This window comes from Pleurodeles waltl, chromosome 5 (assembly GCF_031143425.1).
Source record: "Pleurodeles waltl isolate 20211129_DDA chromosome 5, aPleWal1.hap1.20221129, whole genome shotgun sequence".
Classification (NCBI taxonomy): domain Eukaryota; kingdom Metazoa; phylum Chordata; class Amphibia; order Caudata; family Salamandridae; genus Pleurodeles; species Pleurodeles waltl.
The window spans coordinates 29,866,314-29,889,479 of NC_090444.1; the positions used below are offsets into that span (position 1 = coordinate 29,866,314).

A 23,166-nucleotide genomic window follows, 5' to 3' on the forward strand; every position below is an offset into this window, starting at 1 on the left:
TTCCTTATCAGAAGGTGAAGAGAGAGATGCAGAGGAACTCAGCTGAGCTCTTGCATTCGTTATCTAAAGTTTCCCCAGAGACAGAGACCCTAAATAGCCAGAAAAGAGGGTTTGGCTACCTAGGAGAGAGGATAGGCTAGCAACACATGAAGGAGCCTATCACAAGGAGTCTCTGACGTCACCTGGTGGCACTGGCCACTCAGAGCAGTCCAGTGTGCCAGCAGCACCTCTGTTTCCAAGATGGCAGAGGTCTGGAGCACACTGGAGGAGCTCTGGACACCTCCCAGGGGAGGTGCAGGTCAGGGGAGTGGTCACTCCCCTTTCCTTTGTCCAGTTTCGCGCCAGAGCAGGGGCTAAGGGGTCCCCTGAACCGGTGTAGACTGGCTTATGCAGAATTGGGCACATCTGTGCCCAACAAAGCATTTCCAGAGGCTGGGGGAGGCTACTCCTCCCCTGCCTTCACACCATTTTCCAAAGGGAGAGGGTGTCACACCCTCTCTCAGAGGAAGTTCTTTGTTCTGCCATCCTGGGCCAGGCCTGGCTGGTCCCTAGGAGGGCAGATGCCTGTCTGAGGGGTTGGCAGCAGCAGCAGCTGCAGTGAAACCCCAGGAAGGGCAGTTTGGCAGTACCAGGGTCTGTGCTACAGACCACTGGGATCATGGGATTGTGCCAACTATGCCAGGATGGCATAGAGGGGGCAATTCCATGATCATAGACATGTTACATGGCCATATTCGGAGTTACCATTGTGAAGCTACATATAGGTAGTGACCTATATGTAGTGCTCGCGTGTAATGGTGTCCCCGCACTCACAAAGTTCAGGGAATTGTCTCTGAACAATGTGGGGGCACCTTGGCTAGTGCCAGGGGGCCCTCACACTAAGTAACTTTGCACCTAACCTTTACCAGGTAAAGGTTAGACATATAGGTGACTTATAAGTTACTTAAGTGCAGTGTAAAATGGCTGTGAAATAACGTGGACGTTATTTCACTCAGGCTGCAGTGGCAGGCCTGTGTAAGAATTGTCAGAGCTCCCTATGGGTGGCAAAAGAAATGCTGCAGCCCATAGGGATCTCCTGGAACCCCAATACCCTGGGTACCTCAGTACCATATACTAGGGAATTATAAGGGTGTTCCAGTAAGCCAATGTAAATTGGTAAAATGGTCACTAGCCTGTTAGTGACAATTTGGAAAGAAATGAGAGAGCATAACCACTGAGGTTCTGATTAGCAGAGCCTCAGTGAGACAGTTAGTCACTACACAGGTAACACATTCAGGCACACTTATGAGCACTGGGGCCCTGGGTTACCAGGGTCCCAGTGACACATACAACTAAAACAACATATATACAGTGAAAAATGGGGGTAACATGCCAGGCAAGATGGTACTTTCCTACAATAACCACTGAGGTTCTGGTTAGCAGAGCCTCAGTGAGACAGTTAGGCACTACACAAGGAACACACACATATAGGCCACAACCTTATGAGCACTGGGGTCCTGACTAGCAGGGTCCCAGTGACACATAACAAACATACTGAAAACATAGGGTTTTCACTATGAGCACTGGGCCCTGGCTAGCAGGATCCCAGTGAGACAGTGAAAACACCCTGACATACACTCACAAACAGGCCAAAAGTGGGGGTAACAAGGCTAGAAAGAGGCTACTTTCTCACACGGGTCCATTGGGACAGTTTACCAGCAGTGGGTCCATTGGGACAGTTTACCAGCAGCAGTTCCTTTGGGACAGTTGGCCAGCAGCCGGTCATTGACAGACATTTTGGGCAGCAGTGGGTCCATTGGGACAATTTACCAGCAGCAGGTCCATTGGGACAGTTTACCAGCAGCAGGTCCATTGGGACAGTTTATCAGCAGCGGGTCCATTGGGACAGTTTACCAGCAGCAGGTCCATTGGGACAGTTGGTCAGCATTGTGTCCTAGAGCTATAATCCTCTCTGCCCCTCACTTCGGCTGCTACACCTGAGTTCTTCCAGGTCTGGGCTCTCATCCCCATTTCGTATTTTGGAAGGAGCCCTGATGGTCCTACAGCTTCAGGAGGAAACTACAAAAAGGAAGATTTTGTTCCACAACATTTCATCAGCAGCAGTAAATCAGGGGTAGCTCCTCCGCCAAGACAAAGGAGCGTCGCCCCCTTGCTTTCAGCAGAAGGGGACGGAAAAAATAAAATGATAATAACAAACTGTTATTATAATTTTATTTTTCGGAAGCCAGGCTAGGGTGGAGTGGGGCTGGAGGGAGGACGGTTCGTGCACCATAAGTGCGCATGTGCGTTTGGTCGGCCAAACAGATACGCACAAGGTGCCACTCCCTCTGTGAGGGCGCTCACACCGGTCACAATGCTGCTGTCATGCTGGTGCCAGCAGCGCCATGGTTGGAGGAGTCTGGAAGCCTGTGTGCTTCCGGGAAGAGGACGTAAGAAAGAGGTAAGTGGGTTTGTTGCTTTCTTTTTCTTTTTTATTCTCCCCGCCCTGCCACCCCTGTTCATTGGAAGCAGCCACTGAATGAAATGCTGTGCTGCCCCCACTGGTGGAGTACCCTCACCACTCATCAGGGCCATGTGGGCAATGCCTGGGTGGGTGACCATTCATTGATGAAAGACAGTATCCTTTGTACGTCACACCCCCAATAATATCAATCAGAGTGAGTTTATGTAGTTCTTTGTAGCACACTGCTGCTGTTTCTAGGCGCTATAAGTAACGTGTGTTCCGTTTGCCAGGAGGACAGGATGCCGGGTGGACCTTGGCTCAGTTCAGTTGGAAAGCATCAAATAACGGCTCCTGTGCACCTATTTATCAGGTTATGCGTGTGTGTGTTATGTGCACAGCTTCTGACATGTTCTGTTTTGTATTTTCAGGATCAACATGTGGCTTCACATATGGACGAAGTGTAACTTACGACTCTTTCTAACACTTATTATGGTTTTCGTTATCGGTTCTATTTATTATCAATTTCCCCAAAAGGTAAGATATCAGTAATGCACTTTAAAGCTTTAGGAACTTGGATATATAGTAAGTTTTTAATATATGTGACCTAAATAATGTATTTATATCGGGACTTTTGTAAAGTGCTGCATGCCACTTGAATGTCTCCCCGAGGCTCTTTGGAGAAGGCTCTGTGGACAAGGCTCTGTGGACAAGGTGAAGGAAGAAGTTGCATGGACACGAGGCAGTTGGCCTGGAATCGAGCATGGCCGTGCCGTCCTACACCGGGACCACCAGGACATGAACAGATGATGTGAAGGGTGGAGGGATGGCAGGACTCCTACAGTTGTGTGGGGAATTACTAGGGCAGGGCACGAGCAGCTCCTAGCCACATATCGAGACGTACAGTAGAGGTGTCCATCCTCTAAGGAGTTCTAGAGGTCGCACTGAGCCTAAGATGTAGATCCTTCAAGGTGAAGGGATCTCCTGTCACAACTGGGCAGGAGGTATCTTCATGTTGGGGCTCTAAGGGGACCCATGAACTGACTATGTATTAATGACTTGGGGTTGTTGGCAGCGCATGAATCTGTTGTTGATATGAGTGGTATCTGGACAGTGGTCAAGTGGTTCCAGTTGTGGAAGGATGGTGATGATGGAAGTTGTTGTTCGATACAGAGCGTTCAGGCAGGCTTTGGCTAGCTTCAGAGCATATCACAACAGGGCGAGCGAGTAGTGCAGAGAATGTTGAGTGAAGAGTAGCCAGTGGCTCATCCGTAGACCTGAACCTTGGGTACTTTACGGTACTCTGCAAAGTCCACCTCGAGATGGAGAGGACCGCAGAGAGCTCCTCAGTGAAGCATTCCTTGAGCTGGAACAGTATCTAAACCTCCCTGTGTTTCTGCCCCACTGACCAGGGAGAACATCTTACTCTCTTGGAGGTGGAACCTTGGGCCTCTGTCCGGGCCCAGGGATATCAGTGTGAACTTTTACTTGACCGGGTGAGTGCGGAAGTTGCAGCTCCGGCAGAAGGAGAGCCCCCAGGAGAAGCAGCTCTGACCTTTTGGAGCTCGACCATGGTATGTGTTGCAGGCCCAAAGCAGAGGTGGACAGACATGAGGAGAACCGTGCATCCCTAGTGTCTCTTACTTCCCTAACTCGTACAGTGGCCCGACCCTCTGAGAGCTTGACCTCCAGGAAGTATGCTCCTCATCTTCCGAGGCGTTTTCAGAGGTAACTTCAAGAATGTGATCCAGTGCTAATGGTGCCAATGGGAAGACAAGCGTAAGAAGTAGGGTTACTGGCTAAGGGGGTGAAACCCTACTTAAACAGGAACCACAGTCCTTGTCAGGGCGACGCCACAAGCAAACCTCAACTTACCTTGTGCTCACCTTCTGGTAGCACAGAGCAGGCAAGCTTAACTTAGAGGCAATGAGTAAAGTATTTATGCAGCACTTTAAACAGTATTAATGTGAAAAATCCAGACGTGAGGAAAGGCCTCTTTTTGACATGGTTAGTCCCCCACTTTTTGGCTTTTGTCTGATGTAGCCTAGAAGTTGTAGTGCCCATGGCCCCTGCTCTTCATGTTCCCTGGGCCAGAGTTCTTGCCCTAAAACTGTTGTGATGCATCAGCGCAATTGGAAACACCTTTAGCTGCCACCATAAATCCCTGGTAAATGGTACTTAGCTGTCCAGGGCAGGAGGTACTAAGGGTAGACCCTGAGGGCAGCAGCACTGATTAGGCCACCCTCTGGTGCCATGCGCTCAAGTGCACCCAGCACTGCCATTGCAGGCAGAGTGTCTATAGGAAAGTACCATCTTGCCTGGCATGTTACCCCCATATTGCACTGTATATATGTTGTTTTAGTTGTATGTGTCACTGGGACCCTGCCAGCCAGGGCCCCAGTGCTCATAAGTGTGCCCTGTATGTGTTACCTGTGTTATGACTAACTGTCTCACTGAGGCTCTGCTATTCAGAACCTCAGTGGTTATGCTCTCTCATTTCTTTCCAAATTGTCACTAACAGGCTAGTGACCAATTTCACCAATTTACATTGGCATACTGGAACACCCTTATAATTCCCTAGTATATGGTACTGAGGTACCCACGGTATTGGGGGTCCAGGAGATCCCTATGGGCTGCAGCAATTCTTGTGCCACCCATAGGGAGATCTGACAATTCTTACACAGGCCTGCCAGTGCAGCCTGAGTGAAATAACGTCCAAGTTATTTCACAGCCATTTACCACTGCACTTAAGTAACTTATAAGTCACCTATATGTCTAACCTTTACCTGGTAAAGGTTAGGTGCAAAGTTACTTAGTGTGTGGGCGCCCTAGCACTAGCCAAGGTGCCCCCACATTGTTCAGGGCAAATTCCCCGGACTTTGTGAGTGCGTGGACACCATTACACGCGTGCACTACACATAGGTCACTACCTATGTGTAGCTTCACAATGGTAACTCCGAATATGGCCATGTAACATGTCTATGATCATGGAATTGCCCCCTCTATGCCATCCTGGCATAGTTGGCACAATCCCATGATCCCACTGGTTTGTAGCACAGACCCTGGTACTGCCAAACTGCCTTTTCAGGGTTTCACTGCAGCTGCTGCTGCTGCCAACCCCTCAGACAGGTTTCTGCCCTCCTGGGGTCCAGCCAGGCTTGGCCCAGGATGGCAGAACAAAGGAATTCCTCAGAGAGAGGGTGTTACACCCTCTCCCTTTGGAAAAAGGTGTTATGGCAGGGGAGGAGTAGCCTCCCCCAGCCTCTGGAAATGCTTTCATGGGCACAGATGGTGCCCATTTCTGCATAAGCCAGTCTACACCGGTTCAGGGACCCCTCAGCCCTGCTCTGGCGCAAAACTGGACAAAGGAAAGGGGAGTGACCACTCCCCTGACCTGCACCTCCCCTGGGAGGTGCCCAGAGCTCCTCCAGTGTGCTCCAGACCTCTGCCATCTTGGAAACAGAGGTGCTGCTGGCACACTGGACTTCTCTGAGTGGCCAGGGCCAGCAGGTGACGTCAGAGACTCCTTCTGATAGGCTCCTTTAGGTGTTGCTAGCCTATCCTCTCTCCTAAGTAGCCAAACCCTCTTTTCTGGCTATTTAGGGTCTCTGCTTTGGGGAATTCCTTAGATAACGAATGCAAGAGCTCATCAGAGTTCCTCTGCATCTCTCTCTTCACCTTCTGCCAAGGAATCGACTGCTGACCGCGCTGGAAGCCTGCAAAACTGCAACAAAGTAGCGAAGACGACTACTGCAACTCCTTAACGCTGATCCTGCCGACTTCTCAACTGTTTTCCTGGTGGTACATGCTGTGGGGGTAGTCTGTCTCCTCTCTGGACTAGAAGCTCCGAAGAAATCTCCCGTGGGTCGACGGAATATTCCCCCTACTACCGCAGGCACCAAAGAACTGCATCACCGGTCACCTGGGTCTCCTCTCAGCACGACGAGCGAGGTCCCTTAAATCTAGCAACTCTGTCCAATTGACTCCCGCAGTCCAGTGACTCTTCAGTCCAAGTTTGGTGGAGGTAAGTCCTTGCCTCCCCACGCCAGACTGCATTGCTGGGAACCACGTATTTTACAGCTACTCCGGCCTCTGTACACTTTCCGTGGAAATCCTTTGTGCACAGCCAAGCCTGGGTCCCCGGCACTCTAACCTGCTTTGCACGACTTTCTAAGTTGTCCTCCAGCGGCGTGGGACTCCTTTGTGCAACTTCGGGTGAGCACCATTTCACTCCTCTTCGTAGTGCCTGTTCCGGCACTTCTGCGGAGGCTGCCTGCTTCTGAGAGGGCTCCTTGTCTTGATTGACGCCCCCTCTGTCCAAAGACGCAATTGGCGACATCTTGGTCCCTCCTGGGCACAGCAGCATCCAAAAACCCTAACCGCACGATTTGCAGCTAGCAAGGCTTGTTGGCGGTCTTTCGGCAGGAAAACACTTCTGCACGACTCTCCACGGCGTGTGGGATCCATCCTCCAAAGGGGAAGTGTAGGAGGCTGGACTGGCTTGTAGTGAGTACCTAGGGGTACTTGCACCTTGCACCAGGCCCAGTTATCCCTAATTAGTGTATATGGTGTCTAGCAGCATAGGCTGATAGATAATGGTAGCTTAGCAGAGCAGCTTAGGCTGAACTAGGAGACGAGTGAAGCTCCTACAGTACCACTTAGTGTCATATGCACAATATCATAAGAAAACACAATACACAGTTATACTAAAAATAAAGGTACTTTATTTTTATGACAATATGCCAAAGTATCTTAGAGTGTACCCTCAGTGAGAGGATAGGAAATATACACAAGATATATGTACACAATACCAAAAATATGCAGTATAGTCTTAGAAAACAGTGCAAACAATGTATAGTTACAATAGGATGCAATGGGGACACATAGGGATAGGGGCAACACAAACCATATACTCCAAAAGTGGAATGCGAACCACGAATGGACCCCAAACCTATGTGACCTTGTAGAGGGTCGCTGGGACTATTAGAAAATAGTGAGGGTTAGAAAAATAGCCCACCCCAAGACCCTGAAGAGTGAGTGCAAATTGCACTAAAGTTCCCCAAAGGACATAGAAGTCGTGATAGGGGAATTCTGCAGGAAAGACACAAACCAGCAATGCAACAATGATTGATTTCCAGTCGAGGGTACCTGTGGAACAAGGGGACCAAGTCCAAAAGTCACAAGCAAGTCGGAGATGGGCAGATGCCCAGGAAATGCCAGCTGTGGGTGCAATGAAGCTTCTACTGGACAGAAGAAGCTTAGGTTTCTGCAGGAACGACAAGGGCTAGAGACTTCCCCTTTGGAGGACGGATCCCTCACGCCGTGGAAAGTCGTGCAGAAGTGTTCTCCCGCCGAAAGACTGCCAACAAGCCTTGCTAGCTGCAAATCATGCAGTAAGCGTTTTTGGATGCTGCTGTGGCCCAGGAGGGACCAGGATGTCGCAAATTGCGTCAGGAGACAGAGGGGACGTCGAGCAAGACAAGGAGCCCTCTCAGCAAAAGGTAGCACCCAGAGAAGTGCCAGAAACAGGCACTAGAAGGATGAGTGAAATGGTGCCCACCCGAAGTCGCACAAAGGAGTCCCACGTCGCCGGAGCAGAACTTAGGAGGTCGTGCAATGCAGGTTAGAGTGCCGTGGACCCAGGCTGGACTGTGCACGAAGGATTTCCGCCGGAAGTGCACGGAAGCCGGAGTAGCTGCAAAAGTCGCGGTTCCCAGCAATGCAGTCTAGCGTGGGGAGGCAAGGACTTACCTCCACCAAACTTGGACTGAAGAGTCACTGGACTGTGGGAGTCACTTGGACAGAGTTGCTGGATTCAAGGGACCTCGCTCGTCGTGCTGAGAGGAGACCCAAGGTACCGGTGATGCAGTTCTTTGGTGCCTGCGGTTGCAGGGGGAAGATTCCGTCGACCCACGGGAGATTTCTTCGGAGCTTCTAGTGCAGAGAGGAGGCAGACTACCCCCACAGCATGCACCACCAGGAAAACAGTTGAGAAGGGTGCAGGATCAGCGTTACAGAGTTGCAGTAGTCGTCTTTGCTACTATGTTGCAGTTTTGCAGGCTTCCAGTGCGGTCAGCAGTCGATTCCTTGGCAGAAGGTGAAGAGAGAGATGCAGAGGAACTCGGATGAGCTCTTGCATTCGTTATCTAAAGTTTCCCCAGAGACAGAGACCCTAAATAGCCAGAAAAGAGGGTTTGGCTACCTAGGAGAGAGGATAGGCTAGCAACACATGAAGGAGCCTATCAGAAGGAGTCTCTGACGTCACCTGGTGGCACTAGCCACTCAGAGCAGTCCAGTGTGCCAGCAGCACCTCTGTTTCCAAGATGGCAGAGGTCTGGAGCACACTGGAGGAGCTCTGGACACCTCCCAGGGGAGGTGCAGGTCAGGGGAGTGGTCACTCCCCTTTCCTTTGTCCAGTTTCGCGCCAGATCAGGGCTAAGGGGTCCCTGAACCGGTGTAGACTGGCTTATGCAGAAATGGGCACCAAAAGTGCCCATGAAAGCATTTCCAGAGGCTGGGGGAGGCTACTCCTCCCCTGCCTTCGCACCATTTTCTAAAGGGAGAGGGTGTAACACCCTCTCTCAGAGGAAGTCCTTTGTTCTGTCATACTGGGCCAGGCCTGGCTGGACCCCAGGAGGGCAGAAGCCTGTCTGAGGGGTTGGCAGCAGCAGCAGCTGCAGTGAAACCCCTGAAAAGGCAGTTTTATCAGTACCAGGGTCTGTGCTACAGACCACTGGGATCATGGGATTGTGCCAACTATGCCAGGATGGCATAGAGGGGGCAATTCCATGATCATAGACATGTTACATGGCCATATTCGGAGTTACCATTGTGAACCTACATATAGGTAATGACCTATATGTAGTGCACGCGTGTAATGGTGTCCCCGCACTCACAAAGTCCGGGGAATTGGCCCTGAACAATGTGGGGGCACCTTGGCTAGTGCCAGGGTGCCCTCACACTAAGTAACTTTGCACCTAACCTTTACCAGGTAAAGGTTAGACATATAGGTGACTTATAAGTTACTTAAGTGCAGTGTAAAATGGCTGTTAAATAACGTGGACGTTATTTCACTCAGGCTGCAGTGGCAGGCCTGTGTAAGAATTGTCAGAGCTCCCTATGGGTGGCAAAAGAAATGCTGCAGCCCATAGGGATCTCCTGGAACCCCAATACCCTGGGTACCTCAGTACCATATACTAGGGAATTATAAGGGTATTCTAGTAAGCCAATGTAAATTGGTAAAATTGGTCACTAGCCTGTTAGTGACAATTTGAAAGAAATGAGAGAGCATAACCACTGAGGTTCTGATTAGCAGAGCCCCAGTGAGACAGTTAGTCACTACACAGGTAACACATTCAGGCACACTTATGAGCACTGGGGCCCTGAACACCAGGGTCCCAGTGACACATACAACTAAAACAACATATATACAGTGAAAAATGGGGGTAACATGCCAGGCAAGATGGTACTTTCCTACAAACCCCCCCCCCCCCCAAAACGAAGGACAGTAAGACTAGCCATGACCTGATGAGTCTTCATTGTCTAAGTGGAAATATCTGGAGAGTCCATCTGCATTGGAGTGGCTACTCCCAGGTCTACGTTCCACTGTATAGTCCATTCCCTGTAGGGATATGGACCACCTCAACAATTTAGGATTTTTACCTTTCATTTGTTTTAGCCAAAGCAGAGGTTTTGTGGTCTGTCTGAACAATGAAGTGAGTGCCAAACAGGTATGGCCTCAACTTCTTCATTGCCCAGACCACAGCAAAGGCCTCCCTCTCAATGGCAGACCAACGCTTTTCTCTAGGGGTCAACGTCCTACTAATAAAAGCAACAGGTTTATACTGGCCCTCAGAATTAAGTTGTGATAGGACTGCCCCTACTCCTAATTCAGATGCGTCAGTTTGGACATAGAATTTTTTAGAGTAACAAGGGCTTTTTAGGACAGGTGCAGAGCACATGGCCTGCTTCAGCTCCTCAAAAGCTTTCTGACAGTTTGCTGTCCATAATACCTTTTTAGGCATTTTCTTGGATGTGAGGTCATTAAGAGGGGCTGCAATGGAGCCATAGTTCTTAATGAAACTCCTGTAATACTCAGTGAGGCCTAGGAAGGCTCTCACCTGAGTCTGAGTAGTAGGGGGAACCCAATCAATAATTGTTTGGATTTTCCCCTGAAGTGGTGCAATCTGTTCCCCACCAACAAGGGGTCCCAGATAAACCACCTTCCCCTGCCCTATCTGGCACTTTGAAGCCTTGATAGTGAGGCCTGCCTTTTGCAGGGCCTCCAAAACTTTCCATAGGTGGACCAGGTGATCATCCCAGCTGGAGCTAAAGACAGCTATATCGTCCAAATATACTGCACTGAAAGCTTCCAGCCCTTGCAGGACTGTGTTCACCAACCTCTGAAAAGTGGCAGGTGCATTTTTCAATCCAAAAGGCATTACAGTGAACAGGTAATGTCCTCCAATGGTTGAAAATGTAGTTTTAGGTTTAGCATCTTCTGATAATTTGATCTGCCAATACCCTGCAGTCAAATCAAAAGTGCTTAGATACTTGGCAAATGCCAGTGTATCTATGAGCTCATCTGCCCTGGGTATAGGGTGAGCATCTGTTTTGGTTACCTGGTTGAGACCTCTGTAGTCTACACAAAACCGCATTTTCTTCTTTCCATCTTTGGAATGGGGTTTTGGTACAAGTACCACAGGAGAAGCCCATGGACTTTCAGAGTGCTCAACCACTCCCAGTTCTAGCATTATCTGCACCTCTTGCTTTATGCAGTCCCTGACATGGTCAGGCTGCCTATAGATTTTACTTTTGACAGGCAAGCTGTCTCCAGTATCTATAGTGAGCTCTCACCAAGAAGTGGTACCTGGCACAGTAGAGAAGAGTTCAGAAAACTGACCCAGGAGATTTATGCAATGGTCTTTCTGCTCAGCAGTAAGACAATCAGCCAAAACTACACCTTCCACAAGAGCATCTTGTTCTGTGGAAGAGAAGAGATCAGGTAGAGGATCACTGTCTTCTTCCTGTCCCTCATCAGTTGCCATGAGCAGGGAGAGATCAGCCCTGTCATAGTAGGGTTTCAGGCGGTTGACATGGAGCACCCTAAGGGGACTCCTGGCAGTGCCTAAGTCAACTAAATAGGTGACTTCACCCTTTTTCTCAACAATTGTGTGTGGTCCACTCCATTTATCTTGGAGTGCTCTTGGGGCCACAGGCTCCAAGACCCACACTTTTTGCCCTGGTTTGTACTGAACCAAAACAGCCTTCTGGTCATGCCATTGCTTTTGGAGCTCTTGGCTGGCCTGAAGGTTTTTACTGGCCTTTTTCATATACTCAGCCATCCTTGATCTGAGGCCAAGTACATAATCCACAATATCTTGTTTTGGAGCTTTTAAAGGTTGTTCCCAACCCTCCTTGACAAGTGTTAGTGGACCCCTAACAGGGTGACCAAAGAGGAGTTCAAAGGGGCTGAAGCCTTCTCCTTTCTGGGGTACCTCCCTGTAGGCAAAAAGGAGGCATGGTAACAGGATATCCCATCTCCTGCGGAGTTTTTCAGGGAGTCCCATTATCATACCTTTGAGAGTTTTATTAAACCTCACTACCAGTCCATTAGTCTGTGGATGATAAGGAGTGGTGTCTTTTTATGTTACACACATTCTTTCCACATAGCCTTTAAGTATGCAGACATAAAGTTGCTACCCCTGTCTGATACAACCTCTTTAGGGAAACCCACCCTGGAAAAGATTCCCAAGAGGGCCTTTGCCACTGCAGGAGCTGTAGTGGGCCTTAGAGGAATTGCTTCAGGATATATTGTGGCATGGTTCACAACCACCAAGATAAACCTATTGCCTGAAGCAGTTGGAGGGTCAAGGGGACAAACTATGTCAACCCCTACCATTTCAAAGCGGACCCCAACCACAGGTAGTGGAATAAGGGGAGCCTTTGGTGTGCCACCAGTCTTGCCACTGGCTTGGCAGGTCACACAAGACTTGCAAAAATATTTTGTGTCATCTGACATCCTAGGCCAGTGAAACAGGGGGACAAGACTTTCCGATGTTTTGATCTGGCCCAAATGCCCAGCCAAAGGAATGTCATGTGCCAGAGTTAGGAGGAACTATCTGTACTGCAGGAGAATGACCAATCTCCTGGCTGCTCCAGGTTTAGGGTCCCTTGCCTCTGTGTACAAGAGGTTGTCCTCCCAGTAAACTCTATGTAAGTCACTGACATCCCCATTTTGCTGCTTGACAGCTTGCTGTCTGAGACCCTCTAATGTGGTACAGGTTTGCTGTGCCACACTCAGCTCTTCCCTGGCAGGCGCCCCTCCACCCAAAAGCTCAGCAGTGTCTGCTGCCAGCTCATCTGGTGAAGGTTCTGCACAGGGAGTAAATTCTTCTTCCTCAGAAGGAGAATCATCTGTAGAGGGAGGGATAGTGGGTAGGGCTTTACCCTTGCTACCCCTAGCTTTAGGGAGCACTTGGTCCATTGTTCCAGGATCCAAGTTACCCTGTCCTTTTTGCTTTTTGGCCTGAGCCCTGGTTAAAGCAAAAATATGCCCAGGAATGCCCAGCATTGCTGCATGAGCCTCCAAGTCCACTTCTGCCCAAGCTGCTGTCTCTGAATCGTTCCCTAGTAGACAGTCTACAGGTAAATCTGAGGCAACCACAACTTTCTTTGGACCAGTAACCCCCCCCACCCCCAAGTTGAGATTCACAACAGCCATGAACTGGGCCATATTCGGAGTTACCATTGTGAAGCTACATGTAGGTAGTGTGAGAAAGTAGCCTCTTTCTAGCCTTGTTACCCCCACTTTTGGCCTGTTTGTGAGTGTATGTCAAGGTGTTTTCACTGTCTCACTGGGATCCTGCTAGCCAGGGCCCAGTGCTTATAGTGAAAACCCTATGTTTTCAGTAGGTTTGCTATGTGTCACTGGGAACCCTGCTAGTCAGGACCCCAGTGCTCATAAGTTTGTGGCCTATATGTATGTGTTCCCTGTGTGGTGCCTAACTGTCTCACTGAGGCTCTGCTAACCAGAACCTCAGTGGTTATGCTCTCTCATTTCTTTCAAATTGTCACTAACAGGCTAGTGACCAATTTTACCAATTTACATTGGCTTACTGAAACACCCTTATAATTCCCTAGTATATGGTACTGAGGTACCCACGGTATTGGGGTTCCAGGAGATCCCTATGGGCTGCAGCATTTCTTTTGCCACCCATAGGGAGCTCTGACAATTCTTACACAGGCCTGCCACTGCAGCCTGAGTGAAATAACGTCCACGTTATTTCACAGCCATTTTACACTGCACTTAAGTAACTTATAAGTCACCTATATGTCTAACCTTTACCTGGTAAAGGTTAGGTGCAAAGTTACTTAGTGTGAGGGCACCCTGGCACTAGCCAAGGTGCCCCCACATTGTTCAGAGCCAATTCCCTGAACTTTGTCAGTGCGGGGACACCATTACACGCGTGCACTACATATAGGTCACTACCTATATGTAGCTTCACAATAGTAACTCCGAATATGGCCATGTAACATGTCTAAGATCATGGAATTGCCCCCTCTATGCCATCCTGGCATTGTTGGAACAATCCCATGATCCCAGTGGTCTGTAGCACAGACCCTGGTACTGCCAAACTGCCTTTCCTGGGGTTTCACTGCAGCTGCTGCTGCTGCCAACCCCTCAGACAGGTTTCTGCCCCCCTGGGGTCAAGCCAGGCTTGTCCCAGGATGGCAGAACAAAGGACTTTCTCTGAGAGAGGGTGTTACACCCTCTCCCTTTGGAAAATGGTGTGAAGGCAGGGGAGGTGTAGCCTCCCCCAGCCTCTGGAAATGCTTTCTTGGGCACAGATGTGCCCAATTCTGCATAAGCCAGTCTACACCGGTTCAGGGGACCCCTTAGCCCTGCTCTGGCGCGAAACTGGACAAAGGAAAGGGGAGTAAGCACTCCCCTGACCTGCACCTCCCCTGGGAGGTTTCCAGAGCTCCTCCAGTGTGCTCCAGACCTCTGCCATCTTGGAAACAGAGGTGCTGCTGGCACACTGGACTGCTCTGAGTGGCCAGTGCCACCAGGTGACGTCAGAGACTCCTTGTGATAGGCTCCTTCAGGTGTTGCTAGCCTATCCTCTCTCCTAAGTAGCCAAACCCTCTTTTCTGGCTATTTAGGGTCTCTGTCTCTGGGGAAACTTTAGATAACGAATGCAAGAGCTCAGCCGAGTTCCTCTGCATCTCTCTCTTCACCTTCTACCAAGGAATCGACTGCTGACAGCGCTGGAAGCCTGCAAAACTGCAACATAGTAGCAAAGACGACTACTGCAACTCTGTAACGCTGATCCTGCCGCCTTCTCGACTGTTTTCCTGGTGGTGCATGCTGTGGGGGTAGTCTGCCTCCTCTCTACACTAGAAGCTCCGAAGAAATCTCCTGTGGGTCGACGGAATCTTCCCCCTGCAACCGCAGGCACCAAAAAGCTGCATTACCGGTCCCTTGGGTCTCCTCTCAGCACGACGAGCGAGGTCCCTCGAATCCAGCAACTCTGTCCTAGTGACCCCCACAGTCCAGTGACTCTTCAGTCCAAGTTTGGTGGAGGTAAGTCCTTGCCTCACCTCGCTAGACTGCATTGCTGGGAACCGCGACTTTGCAGCTACTCCGGCCTCCGTGCACTTCCGGCGGAAATCCTATGTGCACAGTCCAGCCTGGTTCCACAGCACTCTAACCTGCATTGCACGACCTCCTAAGTTGTTCTCCGGTGACGTGGGACTTCTTTGTGCGACTTCGGGTGAGCACTGTTTCACGCATCCTCGTAGTGCCTTTTTCTGGCACTTCTCCGGGTGCTATATGCTGCTAAGAGGTCTCTTTTTCTTGCTCGATGTCCCCTCTACCTCCTGGTCTAATTTGAGACCTCCTGGTCCCTCCTGGGCCACAACAGCATCCAAAAACGCTAACCGCACGATTTGCAGCTAGCAAGGCTTGTTGGCGTTCTTTCGGCGGGAAAACACTTCTGCAGGACTCTCCACGGCGAGAGAAATCCGTCTTCCAAAGGGGAAGTCTCTAGCCCTTTTCGTTCCTGCTGAAACCTCAGCTTCTTCTGTCCAGTAGATGCTTCTTTGCACCCGCAGCTGGCATTTCCTGGGCATCTGCCCATCTCCGACTTGCTTGTGACTTTTGGACTTGGTCCCCTTGTTCCACAGGTTCCCTAGATTGGAAATCCACAGTTGTTGCATTGTTGGTTTGTGTCTTTCCTGCATTATTCCTCTAACACGACTTCTTTGTCCTTAGGGGAACTTTAGTGCACTTTGCACTCACTTTTCAGGGTCTTGGGGAGGGTTATTTTTCTAACTCTCACTATTTTCTAATAGTCCCAGCGACCCTCTACAAGGTCACATAGGTTTTAAGGGTCCATTCGTGGTTCGCATTCCACTTTTGGAGTATATGGTTTGTGTTGCCCCTATCCCTATGTTTCCCCATTGCATCCTATTGTAACTATACATTGTTTGCACTGTTTTCTAAGACTATACTGCATATTTTTGCTATTGTGTATATATATCTTGTGTATATTTCCTATCCTCTCACTGAGGGTACACTCTAAGATACTTTGGCATATTGTCATAAAAATAAAGTACCTTTATTTTTAGTATAACTGTGTATTGTGTTTTCTTATGATATTGTGCAAGTGACACTTGTGGTACTGTAGTAGCTTCACACGTCTCCTAGTTCAGCCTAAACTGCTCTGCTAAGCTACCATTATCTATCAGCCTAAGCTGCTAGACACCCTATACACTAATAAGGGATAACTGGGCCTGGTGCAAGGTGCAAGTACCCCTTGGTACTCACTACAAGCCAGTCCAGCCTCCTACAGGTAGTGACCTATATGTAGTGCACTCGTGTAATGCTGTCCCCGCACTCACAAAGTCCGGGGAATTGGCCCTGAACAATGTGGGGGCACCTTGGCTAGTGCCAGGGTGCCCTCACACTAAGTAACTTTGCACCTAACCTTTACCAGGTAAAGGTTAGACATATGGGTGACTTATAAGTTACTTAAGTGCAGTGTAAAATGGCTGTGAAATAACGTGTGCGTTATTTCACTCAGGCTGCAGTGGCAGGCCTGTGTAAGAATTGTCAGAGCTCCCTATGAGTGGCAAAAGAAATGCTGCAGCCCATAGGGATCTCCTGGAACCCCAATACCCTGGGTACCTCAGTACCATATACTAGGGAATTATGAGGGTGTTCCAGTAAGCCAATGTAAATTGGTAAAATTGGTCACTAGCCTGTTAGTGACAATTTGAAAGAAATGAGAGAGCATAACCACTGAGGTTCTGATTAGCAGAGCCTCAGTGAGACAGTTAGGTATCACACAGGGAACACATACATGTAGCCACAACCTTATGAGCACTGGGGTCCTGGCTAGCAGGGTCCCAGTGACACATTACAAACATACTGAAAACATAGGGTTTTCACTATGAGCACTGGGCCCTGGCTAGCAGGATCCCAGTGAGACAGTGAAAATACCCTGACATACACTCACAAACAGGCCAAAAGTGGGGGTAACAAGTCTAGAAAGAGGCTACTTTCTCACACAACCCCCCCCCCAAACGAAGGACAATAAGGCTAACCTTGGCCAGTTGAGACTTTATTGTCTAAGTGGTGATAAGTAGAGAGTAGCTCTGCAATAGACTGGTTACTCCCTTTATCATCCACTATATGGTTACTTCCCAGTGGGGATGTAAACCACCCTGTTTGAAGTTTGTTAGCTAAGCAACAATGTGAAGATGTATTTTCAGAGTTTCTATCAGTAAGTTTTAGTTTAGAGCAGTGGGAATTGTCCACTGAACCTATTTGTAGTGATGGAAATGCCAGACAGGGGTGCTGTCTCAGAAAAGCCATGGCTGGGCAAAAACTTGTCCAAATGGCTGGAAGAGAGAACAGGGATGCTGTTTCTCTTGAGTTGGAGCAGTGCAGGGATGCTGTCCTATGAGCTCCACACTAGGGCAGGGATGCTGTCCTAAGTGTTGTGAGGCAGCGCAGGGTTTCTGCACTAAAGTTTCTCTGGGAGGGTTGGAGGGATGCTCCATGTTAACTAAAAAGGTGGTCTTTTTGTCACCAATGTTAGTTATCCCACAGAGAGGTACTTCTACCTCAGGGAGTCCAGCTTTGCCAGCTGATGATTCCCTTGGAACAGGTGCCACCGCAGGAGAGGTTTCTCCCACCACAGGAATGGTATCCTGAATGGTAGGGTGGTTAGGGGATACTGTGATACACTTTTTACCTGTTGATGGAGAGGGATCCTGAGTTTTCAGGCCTTCTCTCCTTTGCTTTTTCATTTCAGTAGAAATGAGAGGGAACAATTCCTCAGGGATGCCCAGCATGGCTGCCTGGGCATAAAACTCTACATCAGCCCAACCAGAGGCCTCTAGGTCATTACCTAAGAGACAGTCTACAGGTAAGCTAGGTGATACCACCACCTGCTTAGGGCCAGTAACTCCACTCCAACTAAACTGAATTATAGCTAAGGGAAGAAACTTAGTGGAGTTATGGACATCAATAATCTTATACTGTTGTCCAATGATGTGTTGATCAGGGTGCACTAGGTTTTCAGTCACCAAAGTGATACTGGCACCTGTGTCCCTGTAGACCAAGGCCTCAACACCATTTATTGAAACTGTCTGCCTGTACTTATCCATTGTAAGGGGACAAGCAGCCAGTGTGGCAAGGCCAATGCCACTAGGTGTGACAGAAACTGTCTTGGGACTGACTACCCCAGTTTCTACTATGGACCCATAAGTTAACCCAACTACACCCTTAACTTGACTGTTGCCATCAGTCCCACCACTAGTACCACTACTGCTAGGGGCACTAGAGCTTGATGTATCAGTGGTGGTAGGCTCAGGGGGTTTACCTGGACAGGACTTATCCCCTGGCCTATGGGCTCTGTTTTTACACACAAAGCACCAAGGCTTTTTAAATTGTGTAGGTTGAGAAGAAGAGGAAGAATTTGTTTTATCTCCACCCCCTGAAGAGTGTTTAAGATTTGAAGTGGGATCTTTGGTTTTACCCTTATCCCCATGCTTATCTTGAGATTTTTCACCATCTTTCTTCTTATTGTTCTCTTTGTCACCCCCTGTATGAACTTTTCTGTTCACCCTTGTTCTGACCCATTTGTCTGCCTTCTTTCCCAATTCTTGGGGAGAGGTCAGATCAGAGTCCACCAAGTACTGGTGCAACAAATCAGACACACAATTATTAAGAATATGCTCTCTCAGGATCAAGTTATACATGCTGTCATAATCAGTAACTTTACTGCCATGTAACCACCCCTCCAAGGCCTTCACTGAATGGTCAATGAAATCAACCCAGTCTTGAGAAGACTCCTTTTTGGTCTCTCTGAACTTTATCCTGTATTGTTCAGTGGTTAAACCATAACCATCCAGGAGTGCATTCTTAAGAACTTTGTAATCATTGGCTTCATTTTCTTTCACAGTAAGGATCCTATCCCTACCTTTTCCACTAAATGATAGCCATAGGATAGCAGCCCACTGCCTTTGAGGGACATCCTGTACAACACAGGCCCTCTCAAGTGCAGCAAACCACTTGTTAATGTCATCCCCCTCCTTTTAAGGGGGAACTATCTTGTGCAGATTCCTGGAATCATGCTCTTTTACAGGATGACTATGGGGAATACTGCTGCTGCCACCATGGGTTTCTAAACCCAGTTTCTGTCTCTCCTTCTCTACTTCTAAAGTCTGTCTCTCCAAATCCAGCTGTTGCTTCTTGAGCTTCAGTCTGGTTTGTTCCACTCTCAATCTATTGAGCTCCCTTTCTAACAATCTGTCATCAGGGTGGGTGGGAGGGACATGTCTTGAAACAGAAGTATGATGAGAATGGACAGAAGGAGACCTGTCCCTTACAGAGGGCACCCTAACAGCTTGGCTAACAGAAACATCATTTCTACTGTGGTGAGAATGAATGCTCTTGCTATGATGTGAGACAACACTATTTGTATGATGTGACTCAACATCAGTACCAACTATGCTAGACTGTCTAGTAATGGGCAGGCTAGGAAGTTTTTTTCCTGAATCTTTTCCTGGGGGTGTCCCTGGATCAGATTGGGAACCATTAGCTACTTTTTCAACAGATGGGGAACTTTTAGCCGTATCTTGTTCTCTAAGCATGTTAAGCAATAATTCCAAGGAAGGATTCTTCACTACACTCAAACCTCTCTCTATGCAGAGACTCCTTGCTCCTTTCCAGCTAAGGTGATCATATGCAAGTTTGGACAGATCAACATTTTGGCCTGTGCCAGACATTTTTAGAGAGAGTTAAAGTGATAGAAAAAGAGTAAAGAGTTTTCAGAACTTTTAGAAAGACAGAAAAAAAACTTTTTAAACTTTTTAGAACTTTTTAGAAAGTTTAGAAGTACTTTTCAGCACTTAGAAAAGAGTGAAAAGAGGAAATGCAAAACTTTTTGGTTATGTGTATATACACTGAACTTGTTTTGTATATTTTTCTCTTATGAAAAGTACAATGACAAGAGTGGTGAGTAGTCTCAAAGCACTTATCCCACCGCTGCACAACCAATGTAGGAGGCTGGACTGGCTTGTAGTGAGTACCAAGGGGTACTTGCACCTTGCACCAGGCCCAGTTATCCCTTATTGGTGTATAGGGTGTCTAGCAGCATAGGCTGATAGATAATGGTAGCTTAGCAGAGCAGCTTAGGCTGAACTAGGAGACGAGTGAAGCTCCTGCAGTACCACTTAGTGTCATACGCACAATATCATAAGAAAACACAATACACAGATATACTAAAAATAAAGGTACTTTATTTTTATGACAATATGCCAAAGTATCTCAGAGTGTACCCTCAGTATGAGGATAGCAAATATACACAAGATATATATACACAATACCAAAATATGCAGTTATAGTCTTAGAAAACAGTGCAAACAATGTATAGTTACAATGGTATGCAATGGGGACACATAGGGATAGGGGCAACACAAACCATATACTCCAAAAGTGGAATGCGAACCACGAATGGACCCCAAACCTATGTGACCTTGTAGAGGGTCGCTGGGACTATTAGAAAATAGTAAGGGTTAGAAAAATAGCCCACCCCAAGACCCTGAAAAGTGAGTGCAAAGTGCACTAAAGTTCCCCAAAAGACATAGAAGTCGTGATAGGGGAATTCTGCAGGAAAGACACAAACCAGCAATGCAACAACGATGGATTTTCAGTCGAGGGTACCTGTGGAACAAGGGGACCAAGACCAAAAGTCACAAGCAAGTCGGAGATGGGCAGATGCCCAGGCAATGCCAGCTTTGGGTGCAAGGAAGCTGCTTATGACTGTAGAAGCTTAGGTTTCTGCAGGAACGAAAAGGGCTAGAGACTTCCCCTTTGGAGGACAGATCCCTCACGCCGTGGAAAGTCGTGCAGAAGTGTTTTCCTGCCGAAAAACTGCCAACAAGCCTTGCTAGCTGTAAATTGTGCGTTAAGGGTTTTTGGATTCTGCTGTGGCCCACGAGGGACCAGGATGTCGCAAATTGCGTCAGGAGACAGAGGGGACGTCGAGCAAGACAAGGAGACCTCTCAGCAGCAGGTATCACCAAAAGAAGTGCCAGAAACAGGCACTACGAGGATGCGTGAAACGGTGCTCACCCGAAGTCCCACAAAGCAGTCCCACGTCGCCGGAGAACCACTTAGGAGGTCGTGCAATGCAGGTTTGAGTGCCGTGGACCCAGGCTGGACTGTGCACAAAGGATTTCTGCCGGAAGTGCACGGAGGCCGGAGTAGCTGCAAAAGTCGTGGTTCCCAGCAATGCAGTCTGGCGTGGGGAGGCAAGGACTTACCTCCACCAAACTTGGACTGAAGAGTCAATGGACTGTGTTAGTCACTTGGACAGAGTTGCTGGATTCAAGGGACCTCGCTCGTCGTGCTGAGAGGAGACCCAGGGGACTGGTGATGCAGTTCTTTGGTGCCTGCGGTTGCAGGGGGACGATTCCGTCGACCCACAGGAGATTTCTTCGGAGCTTCTAGTGCAGAGAGGAGGCAGACTACCCCCACAGCATGCACCACCAGGAAAACAGTCGAGAAGGCGGCAGGATCAGCGTTACAGAGTTGCAGTAGTCGTCTTTGCTACTATGTTGCAGTTTTGCAGGCATCCAGCGCGGTCAGCAGTCGATTCCTTGGCAGAAGGTGAAGAGAGAGATGCAGAGGAACTCGGATGAGCTCTTGCATTCGTTATCTAAGGAATCCCCAGAGACAGAGACCCTAAATAGCCAGAAAAGAGGGTTTGGCTACCTAGGAGAGAGGATAGGCTAGCAACACCTGAAGGAGCCTATCAGAAGGAGTCTCTGACGTCACCTGATGGCACTGGCCACTCAGAGCAGTCCAGTGTGCCAGCAGCACTTCTGTTTCCAAGATGGCAGAGGTCTGGAGCACACTGGAGGAGCTCTGGGCACCTCCCAGGGGAGGTACAGGTCAGGGGAGTGGTCACTCCCCTTTCCTTTGTCCAGTTTCGCACCAGAGCAGGGCTAAGGGGTCCCTGAACAGGTGTAGACTGGCTTATGCAGAAATGGGCACCAAATGTGCCCATGAAAGCATTTCCAGAGGCTGGGGGAGGCTACTCCTTCCCTGCCTTCACACCATTTTCCAAAGGGAGAGGGTGTAACACCCTCTCTCAGAGGAAGTCCTTTGTTCTGCCATCCTGGGCCAGGCCTGGCTGGACCCCAGGAGGGCAGAAGCCTGTCTGAGGGGTTGGCAGCAGCAGCAGCTGCAGTGAAACCCCAGGAAAGGCAGTTTGGCAGTACCAGGGTCTGTGCTACAGACCACTGGGATCATGGGATTGTGCCAACTATGCCAGGATGGCATAGAGGGGGCAATTCCATGATCATAGACATGTTACATGGCCATATTCGGAGTTACCATTGTGAAGCTACATATAGGTAGTGACCTATATGTAGTGCATGCGTGTAATGGTGTCCCCGCACTCACAAAGTCTGGGGAATTGGCCCTGAACAATGTGGGGGCACCTTGGCTAGTGCCAGGGTGCCCTCACACTAAGTAACTTTGCACCTAACCTTTACCAGGTAAAGTTTAGACATATAGGTGACTTATAAGTTACTTAAGTGCAGTGTAAAATGGCTGTGAAATAACGTGTGCGTTATTTCACTCAGGCTGCAGTGGCAGGCCTGTGTAAGAATTGTCAGAGCTCCCTATGGGTGGCAAAAGAAATGCTGCAGCCCATAGGGATCTCCTGGAACCCCAATACCCTGGGTACCTCAGTACCATATACTAGGGAATTATAAAGGTGTTCCAGTAAGCCAATGTAAATTTGTAAAATTGGTCACTAGCCTGTTAGTGACAATTTGAAAGAAATGAGAGATCATAACCACTGAGGTTCTGGATAGCAGAGCCTCAGTGAGACAGTTAATCATAACACAGGTAACACATACAGGGCACACTTATGAGCACTGGGGCCCTGGCTGGCAGGGTCCCAGTGACACATACAACTAAAACAACATATATACAGTGAAATATGGGGTTACCTTGCCAGGCACGATGGTACTTTCCTACAACATGGCCATGTAACAAGTCTAAGATCATGAAATTCTTGTAGTGGTTTGTAGTGGCCTGGCTTGTAGTGGGTACCAAAGGTACTTACACCCTGTGCCAGGTCCAGTTATCCCTTATTAGTAGAATAGAGGTGTTTCTAGCAGCTTAGGCTGATAGAAGG

General features: G+C 48.7%; 1 protein-coding gene across 2 annotated transcripts in view; it reads left to right on the forward strand.

The window, feature by feature from the left end:
* LOC138295312 (NXPE family member 4-like) overlaps positions 1 to 23,166 on the forward strand; it is a 557,878-nt gene that overhangs the window by 91,472 nt on the left and 443,240 nt on the right. For both annotated transcript variants that reach the window (XM_069233530.1, XM_069233529.1), the window contains exon 3: positions 2,872 to 2,977. In XM_069233530.1, the coding sequence (XP_069089631.1) occupies positions 2,872 to 2,977 (106 nt within the window). The remainder of the gene's footprint in view (positions 1 to 2,871; positions 2,978 to 23,166) is intronic.